Here is an 18,788-nt window from a genome sequence, read left to right as displayed (position 1 = left end):
GGTAGCCTGGCACTGATGGGGAAGATTACAGGTATGGTTGCCTGGCACTGATGGGATAAACTATAGGTATGGTTGACTGGTATTGATGGGATAGACTACAGGTATGGTTGCCTGGCACTAATGGGAAAGACTACAGGTATGGTTGCCTGGTACTGATGGGAAAGACTAAAGGTATAGCTGCCTAGCACTGATGGGATAGAGAACAGGTATGGTTGCCTGGCACCGGAGGTATAGACTTCAGGAATGGTTGATTAGCGCTGATGGGATAAACAGCAGGTATGGTTGCCTGGTACTGATGGGATAGACCACAGGTATGGTTGCCTTGCACTGATGGTATATACTACAGGTATTTCTGCCTGGCACTGATGGGATAGACTACATGTACGGTAGCCTGGCACTGATGGGATTCACTACAAGTAGTGTTGTCTGGTACTGATGAGGCAGACCACAGGTGTGGTTGCCTGGCACCTGAGGGATAGACTATAGGTATGGTTGCCTGACACTGATGGGATGGACTACAGGTATGGTTGCCTGGCACTGATGAGATAGACTACATGTATGGTTGGTTGCCAGGTACTGATTGTATAAAATTTAGGTATTGTTGCCTGGCACTATTGGGAGAGACTACATGTCTTTTTGCCTGGCACTGATGGGATATACTACAAGTATGGTTGCCTGGCACTGATGGGATATACTACAGGTATGGTTGCCTGGCAATGATAAATAAGGCTACATGCATGGTTGCGTGGTACTGATGGGAAAGATTGTAGGTAGGGATACCTGGCACTGTCGGGATAGACTACAAGTATGGTTGCCTGACACTGATGAGATATACTACAGGTATGGTAGCCTGGAACTGATGGGGAAGACAACAGGTATGGTTGCCTGGCACTGACGGGATATACTACACGAATGGTAGCCTGGCACTGATGGGATAGACTACATGTATGGTTGTGTGGTACTGATAGGATAGACTGTTGGTATGGTTGCCTGACACACTTGGAATAAGCTACATGTATGGTTGCCTGGTACTGATTGTATAAACTGTAGGTATTGTTGCCTGGCACAAATGGGAGAGACTGCATGTTGCCTGGCACTGATGGGATAGACTACAGGTATGGTTGCCTGGCACTGATGGGATATAATACAAGTATGGTTGCCTGGTACTGATGGGATAGACTACATGTATGGTTGCCTGTTACTGATGGGATAGACTACAGGTATGGCTGCCTGGTACTGATGGTATAGACTACAGGTATGGCTGCCTGGTACTGATGGGATAGACTACATGTATAGTTGCCTGGTACTGATGGGATTGACTACAGGTATGGTTGCCTGGTACTGATGGGATAGACTACATGTATGGCTGCCTGGCACTGATGGGAAAGACTACAGGTATGGTGGCCTGGCACTGATGGAAAAGACTACAGGTATGGTGGCCTGGCACTGATGGGGAAGACTACAGGTATGGTTGCCTGGCACTGATGGGATAAACTATAGGTATGGTTGACTGGTACTAATGGGAAAGACTACAGGTATAGTTGCCTGGTACTGATGGGAAAGACTACAGGTATAGCTGCCTGGCACTGACGGGATAGACTACAGGTATGGTTGCCTGGCACCGGAGGGATAGACTTCAGGAATGGTTGCATGGCACTGATGGGATAGACCACAGGTATGGTTGCATGGCACTGATGGTATATACTACAGGTATTTTTGCCTGGCACTGATGGGATAGACTACATGTACCGTAGCCTGGCACTGATGGGATTCACTACAAGTAGTGTTGTCTGGTACTGATGAGATAGACCACAGGTGTGGTTGCCTGGCACCGGTGGGATAGACTATAGGTATGGTTGCCTGGTACTGATGGTATAGACTACAGGTATGGTTGCTTGGCAAAGATGGGATTTATTACAGATATGATTGCTTTTGCTTGTAAAGGGAAGCTAATCTCGAAGATCTCCGGAAGCAAACATGCTAAGAGATCGGAACTGGTCTCTCGATTCCCTACATTACGTGACCATCGGCGCATCTCTAATGTCATTGTGTCACCGTTTCCATTCGCCTACAAGGCTCTCCTATACGCTAAAATGCCGCCAAAAATGCCTTAAAATGGCGTAGTTAATGTCGAAAATATCTCAGCATTCTTGCACTTGCCAAGGCTGTGACCAATTTTGCCATTTAGGGGACCCTATACTCTAAACGCGTCAAAGTATCCCTAAATTGTCGACTTTTCGTACTTTTCAACGCGCTCCGACATACCTTGTAAGGGGGAGCTAATCTCGATATCTCCGGAACCAAAAATGGTAGGAGGTCGGTACTGGTCTTGAAATTTAGGTCTCTCGATTCGCTACGTTACGCAATCGTCGTCGCATCTCCGACGTCTTTGCGTCACCGTTTCCATTCGCCAACAAGACTCTACTTTACGCTAAAATGCGGCAGAAAATGCCTAAAAATGGGGAAGTTTATGTCGAGGATATCTCAGCTTCTATGCACCTGACGAGGCTGGGACTAGTTTTGCCATTTGGAAGACCCTATACCCTACAAGAAGCACTCGTAGGGGTGCCTGGGATGTTATTTGGTCACCGGTTGCTAACGCGTCAAAGTATCGCCAAATTGGCGACTGTTCGTACTTATAACGCGCGCACCCATATAGCTTGTAAGGGGGAGCTAATCTCAAAGTTATCTCCGTAACCAAAAAAGGTAGGAGGTCGATACTGGTCTTGAAATGTAGGTCTCCCGATTCCCTACGGAACACCACCGTCGGTGCATCTCTGACGCCATTGCGTCATCGTTTCAATTCCCCTACAAGGCTATCTATACGCTAAAATGATGCAAAAAGTGCCTTAAAATGGGGTAGGCAGTGTCGAAAATATCTCAGCATCCCTGCTCCTGACGAGGCTGGGACAAGTTTTGCCATTTAGGGAACCAAATACCCTACAAGAAGTACTCGTCGGGGTTCCTGAGATGTTATTTGGTCACCGGTTGCTACCGCGTCAAAGTATCGCCAAATTGGCGACTTTTCGTACTTTTAACGCGCTCCCATATAGCTTGTAAGGGGGAGCTAATCTCGAAGATATCTCCGTAACCAAAAAAGGTAAGAGGTCGATACTGGTCTTGAAATGTAGGTCTCCCGATTCCCTACGGAACGCCATCGTCGGCGCATCTCAGTTTTACAACAGTAATTTCAAATTGAAAAACTGACAATTTAAATTCCTGAAAAAACCTAAGATGTCAAAAATTTAGTTTAAAGTATTACGGATCCTGGTATTTTTTAATGTGCACGGAATATAATCCACATGCATTATTGAACACACCATACGAGTACTAAATAACCCCGATTACACTAACATAATAACATAATTCCCATAAAAACTTCAAATGAAATCCTCCTTGAAAAATTAAAAAAAAAATCCATGGTTTTAGGAAAGTTTTACAGGTGTATTTTTTAGAGAAACTTTAATTTTACTATCAACCCCCGATCAGACACGTTTCTCCTTATATACAAAATGAAAATGATTGAGTTAATCCTGGAAAGAATCATCAGGAACTTTCTCTAAAATCCATTTGAGAACAAGCTAAACTTGTCCTTACAATCACTTGCTGAAAGTATCAAAAGAAAAAATATAAGAAAGGGAAAAGTTTATCAAAATGAAGGTGGTCATGCAAAACAACAACAAGATTATCAATAATAAAGTACTGGCCTAACCAACATTAAATGCACCCTCAAGTACATAATAATAATTATTAATTATACACAGTGCTTACTTTTATTTTTTACTTCATAACTGGAGTAATTGAAACAAAAAAGACGCTTTCACTTATCAAAAAGGTATCCCCAGATATGTTTCCACAAAGTTTCCTGGATCTTGCTACAAAGGTTCATCTCCAAATAAGCGTGCAATTAAGGTACATCTTCAAATAAGTTTGCTACAAAAGTACATCTTCGAATAAGCTTGCTACAAAGGTACATCTTCGAATAACTCTACAAAGGTACATCTTCAAGTAACTCGCTACAAAGGTACATCTTCGAATTAGCTTGCTACAAAGGTACATCTTCGAATTAACTCGCTACAAAGGTACATCTTCGAATTAGCTTGCTACAACGGTACATCTTCGAATTAGCTTGCTACAAAGGTACATCTTCAAATAACTCGCTACAAAGGTACATCTTCGAATTAGCTTGCTACAAAGCTTGCTACAAAGGTACATCTTCGAATAAGCTTGCTACAAAGGTACATCTTCAAATAACTCTACAAAGGTACATCTTCGAATTAGCTTGCTACAAAGGTACATCTTCGAATTAGCTGGCTACAAAGGTACATCTTCGAATTAGCTTGCTACCAAGGTACATCTTCAAATAACTCTACAAAGGTACATCTTCGAATTAGCTTGCTACAAAGGTACATCATCGAATTAGCTTGCTACAAAGGTACATCTTCGAATTAGCTTGCTACAAAGGTACATCTTCGAATTAGCTTGCTACAAAGGTACATCTTCGAATTAGCTTTCTAAAAAGGTACATCTTCAAATTAGCTTGCTACAAAGGTACATCTTCAAATAAGCTTGCTACAAAGGTACATCATCGAATTAGCTTGCTACAAAGGTACATCTTCGAATTAGCTTGCTACAAAGGTACATCTTCGAATTAGCTTGCTACAAAGGTACATCGTCGAATTAGCTTGCTACTAAGGTAAATCTTCAAATAACCTTGCTGCCAAGGTACATCTTCGAATTAGCTTGCTACAAAGGTACATCTTCGAATTAGCTTGCTACAAAGGTACATCTTCGAATTAGCTTGCTACAAAGGTACATCTTCAAATTACCTTGCTGCCAAGGTACATTTTGAATTATCTTGCTACAAAGGTACATCCTTAAATAAGCTTTCTACAAAGGTAATATCTAAATAAGCGTGCTATAAAGGACATTTTCAAATTAGCTTGCTAAAAAGGTACATCTCCAAATAAGCGTGCTATAAAGGTATAACTTCATATAAGCTTGCCACAAAACTTGCTACAAAGATACATCTTCAAATAAGCTTGCTACCACTGTTAAGTTAAATCACTTTACATAATTCATAATCAAGTTACTGAGAAGAAACCACTGTTCTATTTTTATAACAGCGAACTAAGCTTACTTATTCAACACTCAGAGCAAACGTACATCATCGCTAGATCTTTATCACTATACATCACTTATCACTACGTTTAATGATTGGAAAACGTTTTTCTACTGACAAAGACCCAAATATACAAGCACTAGGTTTGTCCTGGCGTCTTGCTATAATCGAAGTGCATTTATATACGTCAATGCGTACTAAAGTTATTGAGCGAAAACAATCTATTTCATAAGCAGTGACAACGATCTTGACCCCGCATACATAACCCAAATGTAATCCAAGGTAACATGTACACGTGAGCTTGCTGCACAAACGCATATCAAAGGAACGGCTCGTTATTAGCTTACCAAATGTGTACATACCAAGTGTAAACAAAATACAGTCATAACTATTAAGTTATTGATCTAAAAGTGTTTTCTACTTTAAACAACAATTATATTGACCATGACCCCAGATTCAAAAAATCACACGGAACGTCTCTATTAGAGTTTGCTACATACAAAGTTTAATCTCTATTCTTCAGTCCTAACTTCAGTTATTGAACGTCAAACCAAAAGTTTGACGCCAGCAAGTACAAAACGACAGCCTCATTCTTATAACATCTTTAAAAACATTGTTAAAACACAACAAACATTATCGCGGACTAATTGTTTTATGAAGGTGATAAGAAACATTTAGTTTAAGTTACATAAGTTGATTACATTGTGGTTTTAGACTTAAATGGTTTTGATGATTCTGGATTTGGAATTAATAAGTCATCGGACAGAACCATCCCTGAACCTACGAATGTAATTTAAGCAACAATGGTAATTAAAAAACTTATGGCTAGTATACCTGCAAAAGCTGGTATCAGAAGTCTAGATACGTATTACCAATGACGGATAGTGTTAGACGCAAGGTAATATTTAAAAAGGCACTCAGTGTTTAATTAGCGTCATTCGATAGTTGCGCGGCTGGGTTAGTCACAGATTAGTTGGTAACGAAAACGAGAGATACGGCACAGAAGTGATTGGGTCAGTGCGCTACAAGAACGGACAACTTCAAAAACAACAACATTTGTACTTGTTGTAAATACAAACGTGATCATTGTATCGTGTGTAAGGGCAGAAAAGGGGTTTAAGTTCCATGGCTTCTAGACTTATCGTTCCGTTCCGAGGGTCATAAACGGCAGCCGGTGAATCTACTTTGGTTGGTAAACATTAAGTAGCGTTAAAGTGTTAGAGACAATGAATACGTGATCTCATGGCCCCCGCAATAGAACTAAAAAATCATACAAAATAGCCATTGGAATTCTGTGTAATAGTCAGATTTTTGTTAAAAATCTGCTTCTGTAATAGAAAGAAAAGATTTTCGAAGTAGTCAAATTGCAAAAAAAGAAAACAAAGGTTTGGATATGTGACGCGGCCCAGCCGATCGAAACTCGGCTGGGCATAGCCAATCATTATCAATATAGGCGGAGCTTATCAGTTGCCCGTTGTTATGTCACATAACAACGGGCAACTCAGGAACTTAACCTCCGACAATCTGCACTTATCAACAGTAGTTTGATACTTTGTTTGCTATATATTTTGTTAACCTAAATGTGAGGTTGAAAATAAAGATTTATTTCTATGGAAACAAACACTTGCTGTTTTAGTAATATATCATTCTAGCGTTTACACATCAAATAATATTTTGCATTAACTAAATTATAATGGACTAATTAAATGACAAGCTTGCTTTTATTAAATGACAAGCTTGCTTTTATTGTAACATGTCATTACGTCCCATGCTCTTTTTTATCTAATTTCAAAGTATAACTTCTATATTTTTATCGTCTGCTTCTGCGTATTTATCGGAGGGCCTGTACTAAGGGGTGAATGTATGGTAGGCGTATCCTTGATCTATCGGTAACACACTCGACTGTCATTCCATGGGTCGCAGGTTCGATTCCAGAAAATTCTCATTTTCATTTATTTATTCAAACATTTTACCCTGAGAAATCATATTTCACAAAATTACGTAGTGTCTATACTTTAAGCATATTTAACTGTTATACGGTATCTATTAAATGCAGTAATTCTGCTAATTGTATTGCAAATTTTAACAAAGTTATTGGCAAATTCCAGAAAATCTCATGTTCATTTAATTTTACATTTTACCAAAAACAAAATCATATTTTACAAAATAAGGTGTTTCTATACTTTAGATATATTATACTTTATTATAGTTTCTTTAAAGAAGGTATTCTGGTAGTTGTATTGCATAATTAGACACAGTTATTAGCAAATTCCAGAAATCCTCATTTAATGTTAATCGAACATTTTACCTATCATCTATGAATTTCCCCCCCCCCCCCCCACCCTATATGTAGATGATTGTCTTTGTCGTAGTGTTACAGTGATTATGGCTTTGCTCATAGTTATGGGAAAAGCGGTTGATGTTACTCACGATGAGGCCATCAAATTGCAAAATTGGCTAAGAAAGTGTTAGTTTTATCCGATGGACAGTTTTCACTATACAATCATAGGTTTTAAACAACTGATCTAAAATTTATGTTGATTAGATGAAAACACAATCAATACTCGCTTGAAGCATCGAAAGTCATGCCGGAAGTTTGAAATGACATCTTTTGGCAATGATTCACCAGCATAGGGTGAGTATAAATAACACCACTCAGACACTCTAAAGTTAAGAAATCAAAAACCACTTTCCATTTAACTCTATCCCTAATGACTGATCAGGGCACCTTGTTATCTGGAGTGTCTAAACTAATGTACCAAACTCACAGGATGAAAAACAATCGCATACCTGGATCGACTGCCAGTTGGTTCACCCGTTTATAAATGAATACAAGACAAACTGAAGAGCAGCGTTGGTTTATCAGTTCACGTTTTAATATGCCTCATAAATGAAAACCACGAAGCTTTTGATGGATTATTTTAAGTGTATACAAACAAACCTCTTAATGGTGCAAAGGTGTTGTCAGATGGTTTCATGAAATAAAAGTTTTGAAAAGAAGGATATACTTATAAGCACCTTGACTCTATTCCGCTATGCATTAAATTATTCTCTCGAGTTTTACTCCATGTTCAAATATGTTCTCAAATTTTACATACATACTGTTACTTGGATTTAAAATCAAATGAAATAAAATACTTCTCAGTGTATACAGGATATTTCCGAGCTGCTCGGCCATGAAAGGAAATGTCCACATTATAGTCGTCGGCAAAGAGAACGTTGGAAAGACAGGTATACACATCTTGTTTCATAATATAATGTAATGTTATGTAATGTAATGTTATGTAATGCAATGAAATGTTAAGTAATGTAACATAATATGTAATATGGTGTAATGTAATGTGAAACATAACATAATATAAAGTTATGCAATGCAATGCAATGTAACGTAACGTAACGTAACGTAACGTAACGAAATGTAAAATGACATAATATAATGTAATGTTATGTATATTTATGTTATGTTATGTAATATGGTGAAATGTAATGTAATAGAATGTAATATAATATTATAGTATAATATTACATAATATGATATAATATAATATAATATAATATAATATAATATAATATAATATAATATAATATAATATAATATAATATAATATAATGCTAGATGATGAATTGTCATGTTCAATTATATACAAAATAATTCATACTAAAAGAGGAGGTTGGAAGTAAGTGTTCACCTTTTTAAAGCCATGCACTCGACATAGAAACACAACTGGTGGCATTAAGTACTTTAACATGGGAGCTTTCTGTATGTTGCCCATGCGACCGATATGCTGATCCACTACCGTTAGGAATATTCCTTAAAATCATCCAGAAAGTTTAATTTACGCGTATTATTACTAGAAAGTAAATTCCAAATTCAGTTATTTTAGCGATAAACATATTATTATTATAATGTTTTTAGTTAAGGTGGGATTCAATCCAATGAAAAAAATCAGTGCTACTACAGATTCTGCTATAAATACCTGTAATTGGTTAATTGTTTTCAAATGCCCTCCCTTTATTCAATATGCGAGTTTGAAATAAAAAGTCAAAATAAAATTGAAGACAAAATTAAGCAATAAATCACTATCGGCAGTTGTAGTAGCAGAAGCAGAACAGAGGTAGTAGCAACAGTAGCAAGAGCGCAGCGACCGTCACACTACTTATAACAAGACTGCGGTATGGCCAAATCCAACGACAACATTGATAAGTCTGGCAGTCTGTTAACAATAATGAGCCCATCTTGTTAGTTTCACATAATCTTATAACTTTATGCAGGAACAGTTGTGTTTATGATTAAAAAAAAACAGTAAGTCATAAAACAGTTCAAAGCCAAGTATATCTGATTCCATGACAGGATCTGAAGCGGCTAAATAATGTTTGGAAAAAAAATCTTAGTAAACCTCAAATTATGCATGCACAAGTTGTGCACGATTTTCTTTAGTTCTATAATCCAAAATGATAAAGAATCTGAGAAGCATCTTAATTGATTCAGATATTTCTGAGTGTGATGAAACAATTTACGATTGAACGATTTATTGTTCATCAGCCTTTTTGCTGTAACAACGTGCACTATCTTTTAGAACGAATACCGATATCTACATCTATAGTCTGGAACCAGTGAGTGACATTAATAACACCAAAAAATACCAGTTATAAGACGCAAAAATATATTCAGACGAAATCAGTTAAAGCTGCACTCTCACAGATTGAACGTTTTGACAACTTTTTTATTTTTTGTCTTGGAACGAGCCATTTTTTGCGAAAATCCATGGAAAACAGTTATATTATACTGCTGACAAAATATTAGATCGCAGATTTTTATATTTAAGTTCAAAAATGGTCGTTTTATGCATTTTTCTTAAACCGTTAGTAACGGTTTAAACCATAAAACATTAATTTTCGATCGGAAATATGAAAATCTATACTACGTTCGGATATTTGTCAGCAATCTTATATCATTGATTTGCAGATATTTACGCAAAAATTTGCTCTTTCCAAGACAAAAAATAAAAAAAATAATAAGTAAAAATGATATATCTGTAGGAGTGTAGCTTTAAAAATTTATTCATTTTACAACAATTGTGAACAAAGTCATATTAACTTATGCTAAGTCCCTCTCGTTGGTACGATGCTGGACAAGAGTGTGGTCTTGTGTTGTGGGGGAAACCGGTGAACTCTCTCCAGCTTGGTGACCACCAACCAAACACACGAAATGCAATTGATTCGCTTATAACATCTTTAAAAAGTACGTTGACTTTGTGAAACATAAAGTTATTTATTTAACACTTATTGTTCAACAAGTTGTGCAAATTCATGTGTGTAAGAACGATGTTACGGTATTATGCAACCAAACTCGCATGTGCCCCGTGACACAGGCCTGGAACATGACACAGGCATAGGCCATGACACATGCATGGACCATGACACATTCATGGACCATGACACGGGCCTGGACAATGACACAGGCCTGGACCCTGACACCGGCCTGGACCATGACACGGCCTGGACCCTGACAAAGGCCTGGCTCAAAACACAGATCTGGACCATAACACAGGTCTGGACTATGCCACAGACCTGACCATGACACAGGCCTGGACCATGACACGGGCCTGGACTATGACACAGGCCTGGATCATGACAGGCCTGGACCATGACACAGGCCTAGACCATGACATGGGCCTGGACTATGACACATGCCTGGATCATGACAGGCCTGAACCATGACACAGGCCTAGACCATGACACAGCCCTGGACTATGACACAAGTCTGGACCATTACACATGCCAGGCTCATGACACAGACCTGGACCATGACACAGGCCTTGGACGCCCGTGTGAGAACTGTAGGATTTACCATCTTGGTTTATATTTAAAAACTGCTTAACACAGGCATTTATGGGCGGGATGTTTAGTTTTATTTTGAATGTATAAAATCATAATTCCAACTTTGGAAAGCAAGTTACTTAAACGAAGATAAGACATATTCGGTTACCTTCATCATGGCCAGAAATAGTATTCTTAACTATGGTTTACTGTTTATCTTTGGTGTGCTTATTTGTGAATAACTATGAGCCAAATGTGTGCGAGTGACAGGTATAGATACCAATTTCAGCGATCGTTGTTCGTTACCTGACGGGGCGTTACTTGACCGAGTATGCGCACGCTCCGGAAATGACGTATGAACGGACAGTGGTCGTGGACGGGAAGCAGGTTCCTCTCAAGATCACGGACATATCAGGAAAGGTAGACTAATGTTTTTAGCCAATGAACAGTTAACACCTATTAAAAGGGCATTAAAGTGCTGTACCTGTTGTGATATTTGATAATTAATAATAATTATACAAGTACCTTTGTTTCATCGGGGATATCACCAAATGGCGGGGTTGAGGGGGGGGGGAGTAGTCTGCAAGAGTCACACTATTATTTTAAACTTTAAAGACTGAAACCGACCTTGTGCGCAAAGTATTCACCTTTGAAGACCTTCAACTGGAACATGCTGTACTCGCTTGGAACTTGGAACTTAACCAATCAGAAACCGGGTTTGTGTTTTACTGTTATCAGTAGCTTTTTATCTGACCAGAATATTTCCTATGCTTGTACTTTTTTAAATGGCGATTTACATTTAAAATGTGCAAACTGAGAGTTATTATGAAGATGTACTTTGGAATACTTTCTTAACAAATTATCCCAAGGAAGAGATTAGAAATACTGCTTTCAAAGAATTGCATCGAATTCGAAAGAAGCATTTATTTTATTAATCCCAACCGGTGTTTAATTATTGCTATAGTGTGTGAACAAGTATACACTTATGAATCTACACGTATCAGATTAAACTGGTAGTGTAAATCCCCCTTAACTACTATCAACAGCCGGAATGTTCGACTACCGCGCTTGTCCCTAGTGTTTATTGTATTATTATAACTGATTCCATGGATGTTATTGATGTTTCATCTTAATTACTCCTTTCACATTCCAATTGAAATATTCTGGATGTGAACTTTTATTCAATTTGCTTTTTGATAAATATTTGTAATCCTCCGTTTGCTTGCCAGATAGTGCGATTATTTATAGACGTTGTGTCATTAGTTTTTCTCCATCAATTTCGTCTGGGAGAGAAACAAGAGTATTAATCATGGCCTTCGTTAGTTCAGTGAGTAAGGTGTGTTCAATTTAAAATAGTTTTTACTTCCAATATGGAACATTTAAGGAGTATACCGAGCAGTGTGAGCTTTCCTTTTTAGAAGTGTAATTCGATGATGTCCAGGGTAACCAATTTCAATGGGATTTCATACACATTCGCAATTTTTTATCATCATAGTGATTTTAACCTGTAAAATTAAAAGTGTACACTATGACCTTTGCCTGACTTGTAGTATTAAATGAAAATCAAGTTGCCAGAAGTGCCCCGGGCAATAAATCACAGCCCTGATTCCATTACGCTCTTCAATAGAGTAGGAGATGGTGTTCATATCATAAAACGCTTTTATGCAAGCAAATACAAATGTCTTCGGAAATATAAAAATGACAAAACAGCTTTCCTATTTTGAGAACTCTTAAGTTGTTCAAGTAAATCCAGAGTGAACACTAGCTTAAGCTTATCATTAAATCTTGATTATGTTTTTCAAAATGGCGAGTTATTTTATTTTTCTTTGCAAAGTGAATTACTTGTGTTGATAACCGTTTGCAACAAGGCCATAGTGTGTAAGAATCAATACATTAATAAGTCAATACAATTGCTGACATCCCCTACAGCATCTGGAGGCGCGAACCGGAAGTAAGGACTTGTTGGCTAAAGTGGACGGTATCGTGGTCGTGTACGCGGTTGACGACGCGCACAGCTTCCAGGTTGCCGAGGGTGTCTGTGATTGGGTCCGCAGGGACCGGAAGTCCGCCACTCATGCACCCATTGTGTTGCTAGGCAACAAAGCTGATCTGGACCACAGCAGGTCTGTTTTTCATAATGAGTTATCATATGTATCAATCGACCCCTTTAACGAAAGATAAACGTTATCATTGCAAAATATACATACTCAGTTTTATATATCGTCGTGTCATTAACTTGGACTATACAAAAACACTTTTCAAAATTTCCAGACGATTTTACTTCTTTTTTTATTAAAAAAATATATCAGGCTAGATGATAAAAATATCTTTGAATGCGATCTAGAAAACACATAATAAAGACACATAAGTTCAAACTACTCATCTGTATTTACAATAAAACATCTGAGTGGAAGAGGATTGAATTGTAGGTAGTACAGCAAAAACACATTAACCCTTGGCTCTTCACAAATATTTAGACTTCGCCGTTCTCATGTCAGTAGTGGCCATAGTGACATACGTTAGGTTGTTGTTATCATTGAACAGTAGACAACAGAAGAAATAATATAAACGACTAAGTACCTAGTACTCCTTACAATTGTTTTCCACCACTCCTGCATGACGTCGAAGCAATGGGTCAGGCGCTTTGGCAATCTTCCCATAATGTAACGTTCATATATAAATAAAGGCAGGAGAACATCACCGAATTCGGGTATCTTCATTTGATAATTAACGTGTTTTGCAAAGTGTGGCAAAAATAAGGTTTGATCATATAATCATTCACATCTTCTGAACAACATGACAAGTTAAATCAGCGATCCAGAACGAATGCATTTGTACATGATGGAAGGTTAGGTAGTGAAGCACACACAGTCCCGGTAATTCATAAAGATTTGGATTCTCCTGATAGGTTAGGCAGTGAAACACACACAGTCCCGGTAATTCATAAAGATTTGGATTCTCCTGATAGGTTAGGCAGTGAAACACACACAGTCCCGGTAATTCATAAAGATTTGGATTCTCCTGATAGGTTAGGCAGTGAAACACACACAGTCCCGGTAATTCATAAAGATTTGGATTCTCCTGATAGGTTAGGCAGTGAAACACACACAGTCCCGGTAATTCATAAAGATTTGGATTCTCCTGATATAATCAAAAACAAAGAGTAGTCAGCCTAAAAGTGGATTAATGGGAAGTTAACTTAACGCTGGAAACATGACAACCAATACAAGCTTTCGAAGTGTCGGTGATACGGATACAAAATTAACTATTTAATTTAACAACTCTCCGGTTAATATGTGTCATCTCAAAGTCAAACTGAGCCGTCAAGCATTACCCACCATGATTTTTCTTGGGCCTGTATCATGAAACCTTTCCTGTCACGTGATATTCCAGGAGTGTCACGTGTCAACAGACAGAGGAGCTGCACTGGCGCCAGGACACGACGTACATGTCGGCCGAGTGTTCCGCCTCCACCGAGCACGAGGACATCAACAACGTGTTCACCGCTCTCATTAGCAAGGTACTCAAGACTTATACAATTAAAAATGCATATTTTTATTCATACAACATTGATATATATATATTAAACAATGAATACAGTTAATCAAAACATTCTTTTTAACTGACTAGAATTGACCAAACAAAAAAGTACAAATCAATTAAAAATAATTAGGACATTTCTGTATCCGTGGCAACAAAATCACAACAACCAAGTGTTTAACGTAAACTGTTTATTGTTGTGTTATATTTTGAAGCACAGTTTTTTTTGTTACTGTATATCATTGATCTAAAGTAAAAGATAACCGGTTAATGTGGTGCTTAACGATTAAGAACAACTATCTAAGATGAGTTAAGTATTTAAATAACTGCCATTTGGAATTCAAACTAAATACAAACATGCCTTAAATTCTAGACCAAGAGTTGTTAATTTATTATCCATGTTTTCCAACTTTTTCATGAAAATCGTATTCAATAATTTGTTATTATACGTATAATTTAATCAGTTTACATTTTATTGGGAGAAAGAAAACCTAATAACATTTGGCTGATACTTTCAAAGAGCTCTATCATAGATTCTAATTCTATGTTCAGCTGTTAATATAATTATAAATCATTAAACAACTTGATTGGGTTTTGCTTCCTACCAGCAGTAAAGTTTATTGTCTTATAAACGCTCAAAACAGACCCATCATTGCTCTATATTCTTTTTAAAACCGCTTCCTAGATACTTGAGAAACGCGAGACGACCCTCAAGCCCCGACGTCTATCCCAGAATCCCTTGGGTTCCCCGAAAATCATCCGAGCAACTCTGAAACGCCGGTTCAGTGTTTTCACCAGGGAACGAACATCTACCATGTGATATTTCTAACATTTATTTTGTATGTATGTATTGATTTTCATAACTATAGTTGTTTAACGTTTTGTATATGAAATAAACAAAATAGTATTATTACTACTTTCTTATGTATGAAATAACAACCTTGACATAAAGTGAGAATCCTGTTCAAAATCACTCACGACAAATCAAAAGGTCAGAGCGAAATACGGATAGGAAAAACATGTTTTTGATTTGAAATCTCTTCATACGACCGTTAAAGGCCTCCAATTCGTGCTGCGAATCCCGGATCATACCGGTCTTTGTAGCAAGGTATTGGAATGGATTGACAGAGCAATTGGAACTCCTCGGCCACTTTCCATCGAAAACAATCACAGATGTATGCCGGGTACATCGGTAGAAGTAGTTCGTAAAATTTTAAATAACAGTATTTATTAAAAGTACTGTTTAAACGTGTAATTTGTATTGCTAAGTTTAAATTAATTGCAAGAGAAGTGTATGATTGCATAAATAATTAAAATTCTGATGAGTGAAGTCATGATTTTTACAGCTAAATTGACATTACTTCTCGATCTACTTGCACCGTAGTTAATTCTTGCATGAACACAAAAAATACGTGTCCGTAGTGAATTCTCAATAACGAGCTTGGTGCGACTCGTTTAAAAATTGCAACGGAAGATTTTCAGAGATAACCGTTGCCAATACAGTATGATGTATTTTTGAGAAGGGCATGGCAGACGAACTTCGTGGTAAGTTGAGGGAGGAATAGACGTTTTAGACGATAATAGTTGTTTGCTAATCTATTTAAGCCTGGGTACACTTAGCTCTTCAATCAAAACCACGTCTGATCTCTGTTGCTGCTCTCTGATAGATTAATTAATGCTATAAGAACGCAGTTTGAACCCATTGACAAAATATGAAAGATAAAAAGCAATTACGCTCTGAGATTTCAACAACCGTAATAGAGTGTGTGACCTCATTTAAATGTTTATTGTATTGAATAAGCATTATTGTAAGTCTAAGTCTAATTGGTATGTTTTCGGTAAAAAATAAACAATCGTTAAAGTTATAAAAAGGAACGTATTTATAATGCAAACCTATTGCCAACAGCAATATCTGCACTGTGAGAGAAGCGATCTGGCTGGTTATCAATGTGCCACATTGTAGCTAACGCTGACAATGTTGACTTGGGGAGTCGTGATGTTATTGAAAGTGTTCCTGTTACCGACTGACATTAATTTCCGACGGTAATAGGACGGAATCAAACACACAAACAATAAAGTCAATTAGTATGTGTAACGAGTGTTCGGTATGTTCCAGTCCGATGCCAACATGTATGGACAAGTAATAAATGGGATCTCTCATGCAATAACATTTAAAGTAACACAATTTAAAAGAAAAAAAATAACCAATTTGTATATAAAACAAGTATTCGGTAAGCTCGAGTCCAAATCTAACATGCACGAGTTTAAAAAAAAATGAAGTCGGCCACACTGTAAAAGTTTAAAGAACACAATCTACTTTTTGACATGACATGAATGTGCACCGGGGTTACCAAATGAGATGTTTGATGTTAAGCGGTTTTAAATAGTGCGAATTCAAAGACTTCCGTATCTATATTCGTTCATAAGCAACGCTAATGTGAATTTGAAAGCAGGCCAAAGAATCTTAAATTCATCTTGGTGAGGAGCCTATGGTAATAGGATATCTAGATAATTACGCAGAAAATGGAAATGTGTTGACCAATATTCCCTGACTTACTTTACTCCTACAAATAGCCAAAAACGTCCACAGCTAATATTGATTTTCATTTCATTAACTTCACGCTAGTAAGGAACTTGTGAGATGAAAGAAGTACTCATATATCTAAGTACGTTTTGGTGTTACTGGTATGACACAAGCTAATAGTATTATAAACTAATCAATTTACATAACCTAGGTAATGACAGGCACTTATCAGTTACAGTTTATGGCCACTCGAAATATTTTTGGGAATCGATTGTATTGCCTGTGATCAGAGTTGTACAAAAAGTCAAATCAGGGATGTCGCGCATACAGCCTTTCAACGCTTCCAGTGCTTTAATTATATATAGCAAGTGTTCGGAATGTTCCAGTACAGTGCCAACATTCACGAGTCTTGAGCGATTGGGTCTGACACTCTGTTAAGCAAAAATGAGTCCATCTTGTTATCTTAACATAATCCAGTAACTTTATGCAGGAACAGTTGTGATGTTGATTATTAAAAATATGTTGTTGTTTTTAAAACGGCCGTCATAGAACAGTTCAAAGCCAAGTTTTCCGATTCACAGGCGCAAGTTGGTAAAATTCAGCGTTAAACATGCCTGGAAAGAAGATTTTCGTTAACCTCAAATGCTGCACTAATTTGTAGGCTTTTCTGGTTACCTGTAGGTCTATGACTCAAAATGATATAGATTCTCAAAAGTATCCTAATTGCTTCAGATATATCTGAACGTGATGGTATCATTTAAAATCCTAAGACCCATAAAAGTGTTAACTTAATGTTTTTTACCAGTATTATCAGCTTCGAGCAGAAGAATTATACAAGAAAACTGTAAGTTTTGCTTGTTTTTTCCCTCATTTTATCCGTTTTGCTGCTGTTACTACGTCATTATCTATTGGATAAAGTACCGACATTTTTTACAGATTAATCTTAGATTATTTAGTGTTGAACCATTGACCTAAATAACCCATATTTTACAAAAACGATGAAACAAGCAGTATCCTAGTCACGTTTGTTAAACAGGATGAAATGGGTTATTATGCAACCAAAAACAGAAAGGGCTCATGCAGGGTAGGAACCAGTCGAACCTGGGTGGCGAGAACTACTGGATCTACCCTGTTTGTGAACATTTAGATATTAGCAGAATAACTGCTTTCAATAGCCAGAAAACAATATTTTTATGTAGAGGAACTATAGTTATTACTGAATATCTTAGATTGCTTGTAAGTGGTAATAATCATATAACTCATTCAATGGATGACATTGATGTTTGATCTACAACTCATTTAACGTTTGAGATGTTCTGCTTGTGAATGCTATTGGTTATGTATTTTCCAGGGTATGTGATTAGTTTGTATAGTTTCATCACCTCGACAGCCTTGTGTCCGTTTGCTTTCCTAACAGTGCGAAAAGTTGTTGTAGATCATCTTCAGCCAAGAGGAGAATCACAGGCGACCAAATATTTGTCTTCTTAATTCACTACGTACGGTGTGTTAATTTTTAATACTTAATACTAATTTATTTTACCGAATCATAATAGGATAATGTCCAGTGTAACAAATTCCAATGAGAGTTCATTGCACATTCGCAATAGTTTATCATCAGAGTTATCTAGTTTCAACATCGGTGTAAACTTGAGTAATAACGATATTCCACTTGTCATTTCCGAAAGACATGAACAGTCAAAGCAATCATTCTTTTACGTTCTTCAATACAGTGAATAATTCATTTAGTTAGCAGACACGGAGTCAGTTCAACGTAAATGTCAT

General features: G+C 37.3%; 1 protein-coding gene across 1 annotated transcript; it reads left to right on the top strand.

Moving 5' to 3' along the window:
• The first annotated feature begins 7,822 nt into the window (after window positions 1-7,822).
• On the top strand, window positions 7,823-15,395 carry LOC128232582 (ras-related and estrogen-regulated growth inhibitor-like). The gene is made up of 5 exons (XM_052946230.1): window positions 7,823-8,353; window positions 11,232-11,362; window positions 12,872-13,065; window positions 14,336-14,462; window positions 15,168-15,395. The coding sequence occupies exons 1-5, from the start codon at window positions 8,299-8,301 to the stop codon at window positions 15,300-15,302; spliced, it is 642 nt and encodes a 213-aa protein (XP_052802190.1). The 5' UTR covers window positions 7,823-8,298; the 3' UTR covers window positions 15,303-15,395.
• The last annotated feature ends 3,393 nt before the right edge of the window (window positions 15,396-18,788 follow it).

Source organism: Mya arenaria, chromosome 4 (genome assembly GCF_026914265.1).
Source record: "Mya arenaria isolate MELC-2E11 chromosome 4, ASM2691426v1".
In the NCBI taxonomy this organism is placed as follows: Eukaryota; Metazoa; Mollusca; class Bivalvia; order Myida; family Myidae; genus Mya; species Mya arenaria.
This window is presented reverse-complemented; position numbering and strand designations above follow the sequence as displayed.